The 18566-nt window shown below is 40.0% G+C and overlaps 1 protein-coding gene across 1 annotated transcript in view; it reads right to left on the bottom strand.

Moving 5' to 3' along the window:
- Positions 1-18566, bottom strand: part of BABAM2 (BRISC and BRCA1 A complex member 2) — a 438160-nt gene that overhangs the window by 84911 nt on the left and 334683 nt on the right. The window contains exons 8-10 of the mRNA XM_082643284.1: positions 15949-16048; positions 12891-12961; positions 10029-10111 (exon numbers count right to left, since the gene is read on the bottom strand). Coding sequence (XP_082499410.1) covers positions 10029-10111; positions 12891-12961; positions 15949-16048 — 254 coding nt within the window. The remainder of the gene's footprint in view (positions 1-10028; positions 10112-12890; positions 12962-15948; positions 16049-18566) is intronic.

Raw genomic sequence — 18566 nt, 5'->3', positions numbered from 1 at the left:
TTACTATGTCTAAACAGGTTAAATCTAGTTTTTGATAATCAGGAACTGGTAATTCTTTTCTGTTTGTTTCGTTATTTTTATTTTATTTTATTTTGTGGTATGCGGGCCTCTCACTGCTGTGGCCTCTCCCATTGCGGAGCACAGGCTCCGGACGTGCAGGCCCAGCGGCCATGGCTCATGGGCCCAGCCGCTCCGCGGCATGTGGGATCCTCACGGACCGGGGCACGAACCCGCGTCCCCTGCATTGGCAGGCGGACTCTCAACCACTGCGCCACCAGGGGAGCCCTCGTTATTGTTTTTTGTTTTTATCCCCAATCTTCATTTAAAAAAAATTGAACTATAGTTGATTTACAATATTGTGTTAGTTTCAGGTTTATAGCAAAGTGATTCAGATATATATATATATATATATATATATATATATATATATATTCTTTTTTACATTCTTTTCCATTATAGGTTATTACAAGATATTGAATATAGTTCCCTGTGCTATACAGTAAAAATTCTTGTTCATCTATTTTATATATAATGGTGTGTATCTGTTAATCCCATACTCCTAATTTCTCCCTCTCCCTCTTTCCCCTTTGGTAACCATAAGTTTGTATTCTATGTCTGTGAGTCTGTTTGTAAATATGTTCATTTATATTATTTTTTAGATTCTACATATAAGTGATATCATATAATATTTGTCTTTCTCTGTCTGACTTACTTCACTTAGTATGATAATCTCTAGGTCCATCCATGTTGCTGCAAATGGCAATATTTCATTCTTTTTTATGGCTGAGTAATATTCCATTGTATATGTATACCATATCTTCTTTATCCATGAATCTGCTGATGGCCACCTAGGTTCCTTCCCTGTCTTGGCTATTGTAAATAGCACTGTTGTGAACATTGGGGTGCATGTATCTTTTGGAAATAAGAGTTTTCGTCTTTTCTGGATATATGCCCAGGAATGGGATGGCTGGATCATATGGTAACTCTATTTTTAGTTTTTTAAGGAACCTCCATGCTGTTTTCTATAGTGGCTGCAGGAGCTGATAATTCCTTAATTAAGCCACTTATTTTTCTCTTTCTATGGCCACAGAGTGAAACCCTACTTGAGCCAATATATCTGTGCCACTGGACAGGGGATCACAGCTAGACAAACTGTCACCATCACTGAGGAGTGACGCTAGCTTCATGCCTCACTGCCTTCAGATCAGTAATGTCTTTGGTGAGATGTCCACTTGCATTCCTGGGAGATGAGAGAGTATATGCATATCTCCCAGTGCATGGATGGTCACTGACCCTCTACGTTTGTTCCTGGGACTTACAGTTCTCTGTGAAACTCCAAAGGCTTTTGACATTCATCACATAGGTGGGGATACTGCCAACCAATGACCTGAAGCATTATAGTAATATTGTTTACTAGCACATAGGCTCTGGAATCAGTTCCTGGATTTAAATCCTAACTCTGTCACAGTGAATACATTTACTCTTTCTGTGCCACAGTTTTGTCATTTGTAAAATGGGGCACTACTAGTAATTATCCTCAGAAGGATGTTGTGAGGAAGAATAACAATATATATACGCAAGGTACTGAGAACAACTTCTAGAGCATGGTATACACTTAATATCTGTTAACTATTGTTACTGTAACTATTATCTTCAACAACAGCAAAAGTTTTACAGCCAAAATAATGCACGTTTCAATAATACTTTAAAATTGATTCTAAGAAAAGGTTATACTGAATGAGATTGATATTATAAAAGTTACTCTTTGTAAACAGCTTCCTTTCTTTTATTGAGTGAGGTGCCTTCTTGGGTTACAGTCTGTTAATTTCAAAGCCACTGCATATGTTTTTAAGTCAAAATCACTGAGTATTCATGACCTTTCTTTAATCAGATAAACTCACTTTAGCAATTACTTTACTCCAACAATTACAGTTGAAAAGAATAATATAACATATATAAGAGGGCATTTGGTATTGTGTATCTGATTTACAACCTCTTTCCTTACAAGAACTCCTTTAAGGTCACTGAAAAGGTCTCACAAGGTATTAGAATGAAGAGAATATTCCCAATGAAAATTAATGAAATGAATTCTCAAACCAGGGTCAGAAATTACAAAAAAAAGACTTTCTGGAAGTAGACTCTAAACATGAAACAGAAGTCTCAATTTGAATCAAAATAGTGACAGTGGTTGCTAAAGGACTGGAGCTATTTGAGCTGTAAACCTTGAAGAGGGTGTGTTTGTGTGTGTAATCAAAAGACGAAAACCACTCTGCCCAGCAGAGCTAACCACTTTCAAGGAAGTCCAGGATAAAAATTAACCCAAATGTTTAAAGTATCTAAAATACCCATAGTTCTCTTAATCAAAGCAAAAAGGCATTTTGCATTAGAAAGTAGATTTTCTTTTATCTTTTTCTATATTTTTAAATCATTTTGAACAGTACAGAGAACCGATTGGTTTCACTTTTTGTTCATAATCAATTTTAGTTCCTGTTGCTTTAATAGTTATTATTACTACTAAAATGATAAAATTAAATCACAAAGATTTACATATTCCTGATCTGAGGTAAATATATTAATTCTAAAATAATATCACACTTTTTATAAATCTGGCTTGAAATGAATTCTAATGCATATCATTGTGGTTCCTAATTTTAATCACTTTGTTGATTCTGATTTACTCTTCAAATCTATTTATTTATATAAAAATGAGATCTGTATCCAAAAAGCAAGCAGGTTTGGGAAACCACACAGTTTTGGTTTTACTGAATTATCTAGTAGCCATCTTGTTTGTTGCTGCTAAATATTCTACAAGACATTGTTTCCGTGGCAAAGAGATGAGTTCACACCACTTTGCTCAGGAGCTGAGTGGCTGTCAATTTCACAGTTTTGCTTTGAGTGGTGAAACGACAGTGACACATCAATGCAAATAATTTCCTTGGTTATACTAGCAATCACACAGCCTGACACAATCAGAGCTTGGAAGGGGCATTTGCAACAATAAACAGAAGGCTCTGATTTTTACTTAAAATTTCAAAAGCTGTCCTGATTTCTAGCTTATTGGCCTTGATTACAGGCCTATGAGGAAAGAATTATTTAAATGACTAGCGGAATTAGTCTGCAGTTGTCAATTTCCTCTAGCTTTCAAAAAAAAAAAAAAGGAAAAAAAGAAAAGTCTTACCAGAAACTGAGCTCTCTGTAAAGCAAAATTACTGTTTTCTGGACTAATGTAAGCTTAAAACTAATGAATGACCAAATGAGTGGAAAGAGAGACAGATAAGGACAAATACCAAAAGAAGTATATTAGGGAATCTGTGTGAACTTTAATTATTGAAAATAAAGAAAAAAAATCAGAGTAAGAAACTCATCATCTGCTAGAACAAATAAACCCTGCCACCTCCTTCTGCCTCTACTATAACAACTGTGAAATGGAGTAACAGAGCATTCAAAGTCCTACTAAGACCTACCTGAAATAACGGACAGAGCAAAATACAATGAAAATTATTTTCTTCTTTTAGTTTCTTTTGAAAATATAAGATTGTCTATAACCAACAGAAAAGGCTGTATTGTTGTATTTACATGATGACATATATAGATATAACATATATGACAATAACAGCACGAACAAGGGGGAGAAGGAGGAGCAAAGCTGTTATATTTTACCAGAATTAAGTCACTATTAAACTGAAGTAGACTGTGTTAAGTTAAAGACGGATCCTGCAATCTCTAGAACAAACTATTAAGAAAATTTTTTAAAAAAAGATAGCTAAAATATCAACAAAGAAATTAAGATGCTACACTAAAAACATTTGTTTGACACAAAATGAGGCAGTCAAAGAGAAACAAAAAAGGAATGAGACAAACAGCAAACAATATCAAAATGGCAGGCCCCAATCCAACTATACCAATAATTACATTAAATGTCAATGGATTAAACTCTCTAATAAAACAGCAGAGTTTGTTTAAATGTACACAAAAGCAAAACCCAACCATATGTTGTCTACAAGAGACACACTTTAGATTTAAAGGCATTAAAAAAAAAAGGTTGAAAGCAGTGGGCTGGAAAAGGTATACCAAGCAAACAATAAACAAAATAGAGCTGGGATGGGTTATTAATATCAGATGAAATAGACTTTAAGACAAGAAATATCTAGAGACAAAAAGGAACATTCCATAACAATAAAGGGGTCAATACGTCAGAAGATATAACAATTATAAACGTACGTGTACCTAAGAACAAAACTGACAGAACTGAAAGGAGAAATAATCCTTCCTGCATTTGTTAGTAGTAGCTACCTTCCTCAACCAAAGGCTTTCCCCAGTTCCTGCCAGGAAACCCTTTCCCACAGCTACAGCTATAGCTCCTTCCAGCTTCTGGTAACCACACTCTCCTCTTGCCCATGCCGTCCTAGGGAAGGTAAAGACTCGCTGCTGCTGCTACCATCCTTTCTGGTTTGCTTTAACACAGTCTTTCCATTGAATTCTCCCTAGTTACCTGTATGATGTGCCATCTGTTTTCTGATGGAATCTTGACCTATATCTAAACTCCTCTCCTTGATTTGAAAGAGACTAGTAGTTTCTTACTAAATAGGCATTCTCTCTTTCTCACTCAAGTTAAAAGAACTCTGATTTTTAGTTGGGCATTTGCTGCCCCAGAAAAAGAACTACATTTCCCAGTCTGCCCTAGCACACCTGCTGAGGCCTTATGAACTAAGTTCTAGAACGATGACATGTAATTGGAAGTGGTGCATGAGACTTCTTCAAAGTCTCATTAAATGAGGAGGTTTGTACCTTCCTTCCATCTTTTCTCTATTCTCTTACTTGGATTGTGACAGCTGGAGCTCCAACAGCTTTTTTGGCCTATACGCAAGAAAGTCACACCCAAGGGATGATGCAGTATAAAGCTTCAAGGAACCTGGGTCCCATGTGACCTTTGGATATGTCATTCCAGCCCTGGACTGCTTCCTTATACACAAGAAAGAAATACACTTCTATCTTGCTTAAACCATTGTTTTTCAAGTGTTTTATTACCACTCCATGCTGACACACATGGCCTGGGAGGCACTATCTTATCTGGCCCTGACTCTCTTTCTAACCTCTCTCATGTGACTCTCTTTGCTCACTGTGCTCCAGTCACACTGGCTCATGCAAAGCCCTTTGCTAACTTTTGTAGCTCTTTGTACAAGAGGACTTTCTTTCCCCTGAAATCTCTTCACTGAATCTGAATGGCTGCTCATTAAGGTCTCAGCTGAAATGTCAGCTCCTATGAGAAGGCTTCCCTGACCATCCTAACAACAGCTCCCCTCTTAGCCTCTTTCAAAGCCCTCTGTTTTGTTCCATTATGGTATTTGTCACCATCTGTAACATATATTTGTTAGTTTACTTCTTTATTGTCTGTCTCTCTCATTAGACTCCATTAGGGACAGTGTCTCTCCTTCTAATTCTCTCTTATATATATAACATATGAAGTTTTCTCTGTGTCACACATTACTTTGTGCCTTGCATACATTAAGCAAGCTTCGAGAATATTTGTTTGTAAAAATGTGTATCAGTGTACCACACCTTTATCTGATCTCTTTTCTCATTAACTAGATCAGGGGTTGGCAAACTTCTTTGTAAAGAGTCAAAGGGGAAATATTTTAGGCTACACCATTTTTGTTGCATATTCTTTTCTTTCTCCTAACAATTTTTTTTTTTTTTTTTTTTTGCGGTACGCGGGCCTCTCACTGCTGTGGCCTCTCCCGTTGCGGAGCACAGGTTCTGGACGCGCAGGCTCAGCGGCCATGGCTCATGGGCCCAGCCGCTCCGCGGCACGTGGGATCCTCCCAGACCGGGGCACGAACCTGTGTCCCCTGCATCGGCAGGCGGACGCTCAACCACTGCGCCACCAGGGAACCCCCCCCCAACAACTCTTTAAAAACATAAAAACCATTCTTAGCTCAAGGGCCATATAAGAATAGACTCAGGGTGGAGTTTGGCCCATAGGCTGTGGCCAACCAACCCTTGCTCGAGACTCTAAGTGTCTTAAGGTCAAGCCTGAGTTGTTTACTTATAACCCCTGGGACCTAGCACAACACTGAGCACACAGCAGGTTCTCAATCAACTCAGAACTCAGGTGAATTGGATTAAATTGATTGGGTTAGGGGTCAAGAAGAGAAGAAATGAGATGGAATACCTAAAATGGTCAGATTTGGTCTAATATGTATTTTGCCAGGGAGATAAGGCCTATGGTCCAGGCTGGATGACTCAAAGGGTCATTTACCAAGGAGTTACAGGTAACTGGAAAAGATCTCAATACCCTCTCCTTCCAAGCAGCAACCCTGTGACCTTAGGCAGCTGCATTCCTTATAGTGCAGTTGACAGGGGCCCATGAAAAACAGCCAATTTTCCCCAGTGGTTGCTTTTGTTCTGTGTTACTGTGCCTTGCTTTCTGGTTCTCTTGTCATCCAGTATTCTGAAAAGCTGCTGCCTTAAAGATAGCATCTACCTCCAGAGGTAAATACAGCTTGGCAAATACAGAATTACCTACATAACCACTACAGATAGTTCTTAGATGATGGCCAGGAAACCTTTCTGAAAACAGTTTCTGAATGAAAGCAAGTCCCTGATCCTGCTGTGGTTCCAACTCTTGCGATACGTTGATATGGATGACAGAAAGAAAGAAGGAATAAATGGATGAAAATTCTCCATGGCCAGAGCTCCCACTCCTGCAACTGCCAGAATGCCAGGAAGTTGCAGTGTCTCCTGAGAGATCCCAGAATACGTACAATGTTCTTTCTCCCCTAGGGCATTCTTACTTCCGAACACTCTGGCAAGGTCTGAGGTCACAGCCATCAGCCTCAAGAGAGGAGTGCCTCTTTCCTCTAGCATCCAGAATGCTCAGAATTATTGCCAGCACCCGCCCTCTCGACAAACCTCTTCCCGGGCCTGGGCAGAAGAGAGGGTGGGGGAGAGCAGAGACGTTATCGGGTGTCCTGCCAGGTCTTCAATCTGCACGGAGCAGTGAACCAGCCACACAAGACTGGCTCCATCTCCAGGCGCTTCCTTCTTCCTTTTTCTTGTTCTTGAGATCTCAGAATAATTCAAGGCAATGTTCTATCATTAAGTCTCTGCCACCCCATGTTCAACTCCCATCTTCATGACAAGAAAAAAGGGAATAAGTGGTCCCATGGGGGTTGTAACCAAGCAAGCAGATGCTTCCAAAAGAAGGTAAGTTTCAGATGCTTAACTGTATGACTGAATAAAATGCATTACCTGACCAAGCTTCACTATGATGTTACAAGTCCTACATTTTAGATATAAGAAAGAAGCAAAAGGGTGGAAATAATTTATTTAAAGACAGGCTGTGAGTGAATGATGGAGCAGGAAACAGCATCAGAGTCCCTTGATTCACAGACAAGGTCTTATCTGCCAAAGAGCCGAGAACGTGGGTCATGTCGCTTAGAGCGGAGAGCAAACGGCCTGGGGAGGAAAGGAGTAAGAGCCTAAGGAAACACTTTGGAAAAAGTAAATTAAACAGATCTCGAGGTCCCCGTACCTGTTCTAATGAGTGTCTGGGGGTTCTATGTTTCTGAAGAAGGTAATCAAAACTAAGTGAAGATATGGCTTTAGGACTTAATTTTGCATGTGACAGAGGAAGGTAGAGAAGGGGCTGTAAGAAATAGTGGATACATGGTACTGTGGGGAAAACAGTCTTTGGGGAATAGACCTTCCAAAGGAACAAGAACTGCCGTGACACTGAACGCACTGAGAGGAGGCCCGGCAGGAGCTGAGAGGTGGACGCTCTTTTATCCCTGAACAGCTCTCCGGCCAGGCCCCGCCAGAACAGGCAGCCTTGAGATGCACGTGGAAAACACAGGTGAGAAAGATCAGTGCCAAGGATATCTTTTTTCCCCTTATATCTGATATGATCTGACATCATCATTTTTGAAAATGGAATCATGGCTAGGAGACCAAAGTAAGTTTCGGGACAAACCGTTGAGATTTCATGCCACTGTGGGATGAAGAAATTGGTTGAAGCAGTCATCTAATTGAGTGTTTGTAACTGTCCTTCTGTGTGTCCTCCCTTCTGCGTCCTTCTCTCACAGCTACTCTGGGAGGCCTCAGACCATAGCCACCACCATTCGTGGCAGGGTACAGCTCCCTATTGCTGAGCTGGGCTAGAGGAAACACACCAGACTAATCCCCCAGGCAGCTGTCCAGGGTCATGAGACACAAACCAAGCATACAGTCAGGATCTGGGGTCAGGTTACCAGGCTAGAAACAGAATCACTGGGATCAAGATGGTGGGGCAAAGTGGACAGAGCAAATAGGAAGTGAGATCTCAGAAAGCAGTTAACACTCAGAACAGAAAACCAAAGCCGTGATAAGGTCAGAATTAAAAGTGAGAGCTGGAAGCAGCAGTAAGAAGTTCAGCTCAGTAGAGCCACAGAAGATGGTGAGCAAAGAGGAGAGTGCCAGGAGGCCTTGACTGTGGGACTTCCTCTTCCACCTGGCCCTGTATTGTAGGTTAAGCTCCATCTGCTGATGTCTCCACAGGACTTACCAACCAAATCCCCAGGGACATAAGAGGGAACTAAAACAGAGGGAGGCTTGTCCTAGTGATTTGAACAAGGTCATATAATTAGTTGGAGGCACACCCAAGATGAAAATCTTCACCTCTCCACTCTCTGCTTATCTGTACACATAATTAATATAGAGCAACATGCTTGCATTTTTCAGATGCATTTGAAAAGATGGTCCCAGTGTAAGACTAGTTATCGAGTAGGAGCTCCGTATGAAGCACTGCATGACAGGTGGTTATCATTGGGAAATACCTTAAACGAGAGGGATAACCAACTTCTTAGAAGTACGTATGGCCAACTCTCAATTATCTCTATGCAGATTATACCGTGGTAAGGTTTTCATTAGAGCTTTCTTCCCTCTACCACTATGGACATTTTTGGGTTTCTTCCCCTACTATCTGTAGATGTGACGTCAGGTAAGACAAATTAAGAACTATTTTAGCCTAAGCAAATCATAACCAAGAAAGTAAAACCGCTGGGAAAGAAAAATCCCCCCAAGTCATTATCTTTACACTGACAGCTTGGCTAAACAGGGCCAAAGCTGTGCATCCTGAAATAGTTTATTAAAGTCTAGGGTAGTTCCATATACTGAGTGAAGTCAACCCAAACCCACTGCTTTTCTGTAACTGGACTCGGGAGGGCTGAAACTTCTGTGCCTTTGGCTTGAAGTCTGGGCATGCTGCATATCAAATTACTAAAGACTAAAGCTCGTAGCTGACTTGCAACTCAAACCTGGCACCATGGGTCACTGGTTCTTATATAACAAAGAAATATACAAAAGAGACTCTAAATGATCCATTAAGCGAAAGCCGGAGCAATGTTTACTGACTGATTAATATAATACAGCAGGAATTTAAATATGCCTACTGTGTGGAAAACACTGAGAAGTCATGTCAGGAATTCATTAAAACACAGTCCCACCTTTAAGATATATATTATATATTACCAACGTTACAGATTTTTTTCACTTAATAAGAATGATAACCAAATGATCAAAGCAATATGTTTTGAGTAATCTTGAAAGTTTTGAGGCCTGAATCTGGAAAGATACTTCGAAAATAGAAATCTCTCTAGGGTAGGGTTTCTTAAATTCAGCACTACTGACATTGTGGTCTCAATAACTTTTTGTTTTAGGGACCTGTCCTACGCATTGTAGGATGTTTAGCTGCATCTCTGACCTCTACCCACTAATGCCAGTAACAACAACCGCCAGCCCTGGTCCCCTACCCGTCGTGACAAACAAAAATGTTGCCAGACATTACCAAATGTCCCCGGAGCAGCAAATGATACCTGGTTGAGAACCACTGATCTAGAGATATTTTCTCTTGAAGACCATGCAGTAAATATACTTATGCTAAAGTAAAAGGAACCAAGTCAGGACACTAAGGTTTGTCATATTCATTAGTACATGTGGTTTAGTACATTTTTAAATGTAGGCTGAAAGGCTAATAGCAAAAGTATACTCACTGTGTACAAGAAAACAAAAATCTTTCCACATCAGCAACAGAGTGAGTTTTGTAAAGCCTTCTGCATCATATTCCACGACACCCCTAAGTAATAAAAACATACACACAAACAAAAAACCCTCATAAAAACAAGGTATAAAGGAGATGGAAACAAGTAAAGAATATATTCATAAAGTCAGGGTTATTGAATCCGAGATGCATTTAAGACAAGTGAGTGTTGCCACAGGAAGGATGTGGGATTTGGAATGAAAGCAGCTAGGTTTAAGTTACAGCTTTGCCATTTTACCATCTGTTACAACCGCGGGCAAATCATTTAACCTTTGGAGCCTCAGTTTCCTCATCTGTAAAACAAATCTAATCATATTTGTAAACTTCATCATGGAGTTGTGAAAAACAAGTAAAGTAAACCATAAAATGTTATGCAAATGTTAGTTACTAGTGATGGGCAAAAGGACAAATGAAGAAATCAGGGCAACAATGACCCTATGTCTGTACAGTGATAGTGAAGTCTCACTTTCACTTAGGCACTGAACAGTAACAAGCAGTGACAATATTACTAACTATAGGATTATATACTACTTTCTTCCAAAGTATTTGGAATCCTTTCTCTTGTGGCCCCCTATCCTCCCCACCAGGCTCAAGACGAAGTAGCAATGTTAGCTGGGTGGACACTGGGTTCAGATGGGAGATGCATGCTTCATGTGTCAATGGAGAACAGCCTCTGAGCATGGAAGGGTCTGGAGAGAATTCTGATAGGCTCACCTCCCGCATTTCCCTCAAGAGCTAAGTGCTTAGGGGGTGTTACCATAACGTGCCAGTACTAACCACACAGCGAGGACAAGGATAATGTTCTCTCTTGTCCATACAAGGAGGCCTTTGTTGTCCTTAGAGATGCCTTCATCCTGGCTGAGTCAGGCCAGTCAGACCATTAATACTGATGGCCTCCAGGTTTAAGTAGGAAGGAACAGTTGAACTCATTGGGAAGGTAAGGGAACTAAGGCACTGAAGGCTTAGTGATTTGCTCAAAGACTGTTGATACATCACTAAGATCTGCTGACTTAAGTCAACAACTCTGTTCACCAGTCTGTATTTCTTTTAAGGATATGTAATTTACTCAACATTATAACACTGATATCTAAACTTTTTAGATCCTGCATCCCGTAAGCAAAAACAAGCACAGAATCCTTTTCATTACGCATATAGTACAGTATATGGTAGTACTTGTATATGATTTTGTAATTGTATACAAGTACTACTATATTATATGTATAAAAAAACACCAAAATGTACATAAACCGAATGAGATTTAAAAACAAGTGTAAATTCGATTTTCACCCTTCTCGTGAATGCCAATGGAGTGAGGTGGGGCACACACCCCTGAGGTATGTGCACCCTGCTTTGGAGGTCATTGTGTTAACGTCTGCATTTTCGATTGTATATAAGAAAGACAATCTGACTCAAAAATGAGACTAACGGTGTCATTTATTAACCACTGTTTGTATCATAAGCACTTTCTCAAAATGCTCATAAATAAAGCTGAAAAAAATCTTAAGTATTAGAGACTCACGTGAGAGACAGTCATACTGTTTAGATATTGATACTTCTATTTTGAGGATATGCAAATTTCACTGTGGATAATGAGAAAATTTCTTGAAATTGTTTTGATGAGTCAGAAATTTTGCTTATAATTATGCCACATTTGTAAAATTATACCCCAACTTTATTTTTTTTAAGATTTTTTTTGATGTGGACCATTTTTAAAGTCTTTCTTAAAATTGTTTCTGTTTTGTTTTTTTTTGGCCTCGAGGCATGTGGGATCCTAGCTCCCCGACAAGGGATCGAACCCACACCCTCTGCACTGGAAAGCAAAGTCCTAACCACTGGGCGGCCAGGGAAGTCCCCCCAACCTTATTCTTGACCTCATCTTCTCTTTCTTATTCCTTTTGCCCTAATTTCTTCATTTACTTATTTAAAATTTTAATAACACACACACACACACACACACCCCACTTCTCTGGAATAAGGTGGGAGATAACTAGACCACTAAAACCCTTAGGGCTTAGTCCCCCCAGGTAGGTAGAGTGATCCACCTTTTAAAGAAGACTGTGAGGAAAGTCCATTCCCCAACTAAGCCCTGAGGGGAAGGTTGATAAGGGCTCTCCCATCATTAAGGAAACAGCTGCAGAGCAGCCCACCACGGGCAAAGGAAAGGGCCAGAGCACAGGGAGGGCTGGGAGGAGACGGCCACCCTGGAACTGCAGCTACACACTTCCCTCCTCCCTTGTGGGGCCTTCTTCCAACTCCTAATCCCAAGTGTGAGTCATCGCGATGGTGTCTAATGCCAGACTTCCTTCCTGAATCTCTGTGGCCCTGGGGGGAGTGGCGGTCCTATCAGGAGACCTGAGTCCTGGGAACAGGATCCCAGCCTGGCTTTCTCTCTCTGAGGTGTGTGACTTCCGCTGGGTGCCTGAACTGGCCAAAGTTTCGGGGCTTTCTTCAGTAGAATGTGCCAGCCACTCCTGCCTGCTTCACCTCATGACTGCTCTGTGATGACGGAGGTGAAAGTGCTGTGCAGACGATAAAGAGCCCGAGAAGAAGCAGGCCTTACGCCCACTGTCACTGCAGTGTTTGGGGCTAGTCATGCTGCTGCTCCAGGGAAGATATTTGATTCTACTATTTGCTAAAGAATGCTAAAGAAAAAAGTCTTCCTGGGAGCTTCAGGGTAAGCAACACACCAAGAAGAATCAAAATGGCATTCAGAGGTATCATAGGGAGGAACTGCTATTTTCTTAATCAAGCCCTTATATTAGGGTCATCAGGACGGGAGTGCGTCATTGATTCGTGGTTTAAACAAAGAACTTACGTGCCAAAGTGACTGAGAAAAGCAGCGATATACTCTCTTCTTTTGTGATATCCTTGAATCACATACTGCACCTGGAATAGGAACCCAAGCTGAGAAGTGGAGTAGGAAATCATTAAACATTTTATCATGTAGAATTTCAAAGATTCAGAGAGGTAGAAAGAATAGCAAATTGAACACCCATATTCCCACACCTATATTCAACAACTGTGAATATTTTGTCTAGTTGCTTTATCCAGCCATCTACCTACCTATCAACCTGTCAATCAATCTTGCTGAAATGTTTCAAAGGAAATTAGAGACATCATGACAGTTTGCCCCTAAACACGTCAGCATGCATCTCCAAAAAACAAGACATTTTCCTGCATAACCACACTACTGTCATCATACCAAATTTAGTAATCATTCTCTGAATTCATTTAGTATGCTGTCCATTTTCAAAACTTCCCAATTGTCCCCAAAACATTTTTGAAAAAAGCAGGGTGTAAACAGGGATCAGGCATTTAATTTAGAAAGTCTTTTACTATAGTAAAAGTAGTACTTCCTGGGGTGTGGATGTGTGTATATAATATTGACTTTCCAAAGAGACTGGGCTAGTTGTCTTATTCTGTATTCTCGATTCTCTGATTGTTTCCTTCCGTTTTTCTCTACCTTCTGTATTTCCTAAAATTGGAAGTTAGAGCTAAAGGTGTGACTAGATTCAGGTTAAATATTTTGGGCAAGAAAACTTCCTAGGTGATACTGAGTTTGATCATTGGTTAAGGTGACGCCAGCCAGACCACTCTACTGTAAGGGGATGTTTCCCCTCTGCCATAGTGAGTAATCCAGGGGTACACCCCTCAAAGCATGGGAAGATCTAGTTCCCATGAACCTTTTACTTAATGGTTTTAGTATCTGTTGGAGATCCTTGTCTGAATCGATTACTTCACTAGGGCCTGAAAAAATGGTGATTTTTGTATTCTCTCATTCCGTCTGCATTTATCAGCTGGAATTCTCTATAAAGAAGAGCTTCCTCTCAGCAAATGGGTCTATTTGGTTATCTTGAACTACAACGCCTATTGAAAAGGCACAGTAATGCTCCATCCTTTCTTTTTAAGCTCATAACATTCAGAATAAGGAGTGTTACAACAGGAGATTTTATTTTGCCTTTTTATATTTCCTTGCTATCACCAAATGACAGTTTCTATAAAAAAATTTGTGAACTCATTAAGCTAGGCATCTGAAAGTTAGTCATTTACCCATCAGCTTCTAACACAAAAATACATTCCTTATGAAATGTCTTCATAATGGGTGAAAGAAACAGTGGGACAAAAAGACCCCCCAAATTGTTTATACTGGCTGTAGTCACACTGAGTTTCCATGGATAACAAAAGCTTGAGATAAAGTGCTTGAAATAACCTTGACACAATTGGTACTGATAGCCATTTGTACCCTTTAAAAGTAAAACAATTCTATTTATATAACAGGGGTTTTATGTCAATTTATAAAAACAGTGCTTGCTTTGCAGGCTTAATGCAGGATCAGAAATGTTATTTTGGGAAAAGAAAAACAGATGATAAGTTTGCTTAAGTGGCTTTGTTTAAAAAGGGGATGAAAACAGTTCTGTATACTTGATTTTAAAAACAGAAAACCATTCTAACAGAAACCCACAACAAAACTGGCTATAAAGATAGATTCCAATGTAATTATGGAAATTCATTTGAAGAGATTGTTTCTAAAAGCAGCCCATACTGTCCTCGTTTGTGGCAAGGAGAAGAACATCAATTTTAAAAGACAAGCAAAATTAATGAAAGGGAACCAGATAAGAAAAACTGACTGAGTCTTGTATTTCTGGGAAAATGGTATTATAATTTTTTTGAGGAAAATGTATGACTAGAAATTAATCTCAATTGGAGAGCTTTAAAAAGGCTTTTCTTCTTGGTTCTGGAAGACCAAATTTGCATTTTTCTCTATAATACTGGGATATCTAGATTTGAAGGCAGTGCAAAGTCTCCCAGTGTAAATAAGAAATCTGTCCTCTGATCGGTTTTGTAGGAGGGCAGTGGCTGGGGGAATTTGGTCCAATGAGCAGCAACCACTCTGTGAGAGTTAAATACCCTGGAATCTGTGCCGAGCCCACAGACTGTGGAGTTGCCAGATTTTAGTTTCTCTGACATTTAAAAAATAATACTGAAGCCTTTGAAATATTATTATATTTCTAAAATATTTTCTATATAGAGATGAGCTATCTTTTGAATGAAAGAGACAAACAAAAGATTTATTTTCCAAGCCATTGTGAACAAGTCAACAGGAGCAAAGAAAATAGGATTTTTGGAATTAAGCAAACTGAGTCCACGTGGGAGAAGAAACAAAGTCAGTATTGCTGGCGGATTAATATCTCTGGTTTTTAGCTACATACACTGGCTGGACATTAACAAGCATATTCTATACTTGGTAGAAATAGCTGACAACAACCATTAGTGGAAACTCAGCTACTTGCCAATGTAAGGGCTCATTAACACAGCTAAGAGATGGCTTTAGATAATCTGATGTGCCTGACTGTAAGACAAGCTGACCTGGAAATCCTGCCCCTAGAAGCAGGACTCTGGCAAACTGCTCCTAGACATGACAGGGAGAATCAAGAACCAACTATTAAGAAGTGCAGTACAGAAAAGCAGGAAGAGATAAAAGCAGCTCTGCAGAATTACTGTGATATTAACAAGTGGCAAACACACACACACATGCATGCAACAGATAATCGGGAAATGAAAGAGTTCAAAAATTTTAAACTGTAAGAAGGTGTAAGATCTAGCAAAAACTTAGGGCATGAAGGAAATTCAAGAAAGAGGAGATGAAGATAAGACTGGAACAGGAGGTCAGAATCCTCAGAAAAGGAAGGAGGGCAAAGAAATCAGGAGAGAAACTGATGAGATGTAATTCAAAGTAGGAAAGGTCGACGTCAGACGGAGGTTGAAACTAAGAGGATGGGGTGGAGAGGACGGTGTGTGCACCATGATGCTGGGTAGATGACACTGGAGGAAGGAGCCTCACAAGGTGGGGGAGGCAGAGGACTTGCTTTTACCTTGTTGGTGAGCAGGTGGCACACTTGAGGAACATAATCAATGAGACATCCTCCTCCTGGAAAAGCTGGGATATGAAGAGCCGAGGAGCCGCCAAGTGCACTGAAAGGACAAGAGTACAATGGACACTTCTCTCAGGGCTCAGGCAGTTTAAGTGACACCCCAAACAGACCTGGCTTCTCGTGTCCACCTCTGCCCACCAACTGCCTGAGATAATGATGATGGTTAAAGGGGCTTCCCTTTATGACTACATTTCCACATATATTTTATCCATTTTGTTAAAACAACATGTTCATGTTACACATGACTAAAAACTAACGATTAACGACAACTCCTGATCCTATCACACAACAGTACAAATTAGCAAATTTTGATTGGCACGGGTAAATGTCTTACCAACATTAATGGATTGTACCTGTTACTGAAACACAGACTTTTATACTCTTGATTATGCCCAGTTCATAATTGCGCTGAGCAAAGGTAAGTCATTCATTAAACTGAACAAAACTGAACTGACACAACGGTGTAATAGTGTACCAAAGGGACTAGTTCTGCAGCTCACTGGCTTTGTTGCCTTGGGCAGCCTCCTTGGGCCTTAGTTTCCTCATTACTAGTGTGAGGCAGGCGGTCTAGGGCAGGGGATGCAAAAGCCTGGGGTCTACCCAGCGCAGGCAGAGGTTTTGTAAATGAGTGGAGAGAACGAGGTGGGGACTCTTGAAGGAACTGGGGATTTTGTGCACAGTGGGAAGGGCTCTCACTGATCCGCACCAGCTATCTCTGACATGTAGGAATACAAGCCTGGTCTTACCAGATCCTAATTTTTCAAGTGAAGCCAGAAATCCAGATGATTTAATCTCTCAATTTTTAACTGGTGGCAATTAATTAAACATTTTCTGAAACACCGGGGTCCCATGTCTGTGGGTCAATATGGGTAGGAAGTGTGTAAGTAATCCCAGTAAACACTGATATTCAATTCATCTAAATAAGAAGGTACAGTCAAAAATCATCAGTCCAAACACTAAGACACTGTTGATTCAAAAACATTTTCCAGAACTCTCCTGGAGATTCTCTTTTCAGTTTAATTAACCAGCGTAAGATTATTAAAAAAAATTGTTCAGAACCGTATAGCATGCATTTTGTATATCATCCTTAATCTTGATTTCATCTTCTTTCCTACTCTCACTTTCCTTCGGTCCTGATTTGTTTTTCTTATTTGAATTTTACTTTAACGTATATATTTCTGTAAGCCTCTTAAAGCCTCTCTGTAAGACAACGGGATATAAAAAGACCCCTAAAATCTCTTAATGTTGTGATTATTCATTATCCAAGTCCCCATAGTAACGAGGTTGTAAGTGGAAGCAAAACATTTCACAACAGTAACAGTCTAGAAAATCATTCTCAAATAGTGTAGAGCAGATTGACTCAGTCTAGAGTTTGTGGTACAAGGAACAATATATGTAACTACTCGAAGGACTCCAGATCCAGCCTGTCTCCCTACTGACTACAGATTTCTGAAATTAATTTTTCCGGTAAAAATGAATATTATGTTTATTTATTTACAGGAATGAGAAATCCCAAGAAACAAATAAAATTCCAGGTGGTGTGAGCAACTCAATATGGAGTGGAAGTATTCGCTGTTGACTTATCCTACTCAGATGGTAATTAAAAAGCACAATAACTGACAACTGAGAAAATTCTGTGACAGCGTTTGACTAAGTATGACATTAATATGTCATGTACACCCTGCAACTGCACAGAATCAGCAAGAACATAATTTCCATTTGCTACTCTCAGAGTAGACACTGGATGAGATTTAGCCTCAACTCTGAAGAAGGCTAGGAAAATTCCTCCGACTTTCTGTGAACGAGGGGAAGGCTTTCTGTCCCCTCTTTTCATGCAGAAGTACACAGAGGGCACACTTCTCACTGGAAGTGTCTAATGGTTCCATTAGGATGGAGAACGGATTAAGAAGAAAATTCTATAGTACAAGAAAAATAAATCCAGTATTTATAGCCTGTGGTTCTTGGAATATCTGCATAACAGAGAATACCAAGATCCAGGCTTCTCATAGGTTGCTTAGAGGAACAATCCTTAACATAATAAAATTAAAAAAAAATTCGGACAGTTCTCTAGAATTGATAGTAATGGCCTTCGACCTGTAAATAGTATTACAGAATAAGTTCTTAATCATTCACTAAATTGAATACAAGGAGTGAAAACAGCGTGTGGGTAATCCTCTCAACTTGAAACTCTCTCTCTGCCTCTGAAATACAGCCATTAAACAAGAATTACCTATAATAATAGAAAGAAGCAGAGGTATGGAGAAATCCAAAGACCAGCTGCTCTGCTGCCAGGCCCATCTCTCTGCACTCTGCTTCTGTGACTATCAAGAACTAACCCTTGTTGCTAGGTGCCTTCTCATTATCTAATTTAATCCTCTCCACAATTCAACGAGGTGGGAATTATCACTGTGATTTTACAAGTGAAGGAATTGAGGCTCAGAGGGCAGAAGAAATTTCCCTGGGTTCACACAACTAGGAAGTGGTAAAGCCAGGATCTGAACTCAGGGAAGCCTGTTGCCAGAGTCCAGGCTGTTGTTACTGCTGAATTATGTGCCTCC

The sequence above is a fragment of the Mesoplodon mirus genome (genome assembly GCF_964341445.2).
Source record: "Mesoplodon mirus genome assembly, chromosome: 14".
NCBI classification, from domain to species: domain Eukaryota; kingdom Metazoa; phylum Chordata; class Mammalia; order Artiodactyla; family Ziphiidae; genus Mesoplodon; species Mesoplodon mirus.
The sequence above is the reverse complement of the archived record's forward strand: the minus strand, read 5'-3'. Positions and strand labels throughout refer to the sequence as shown.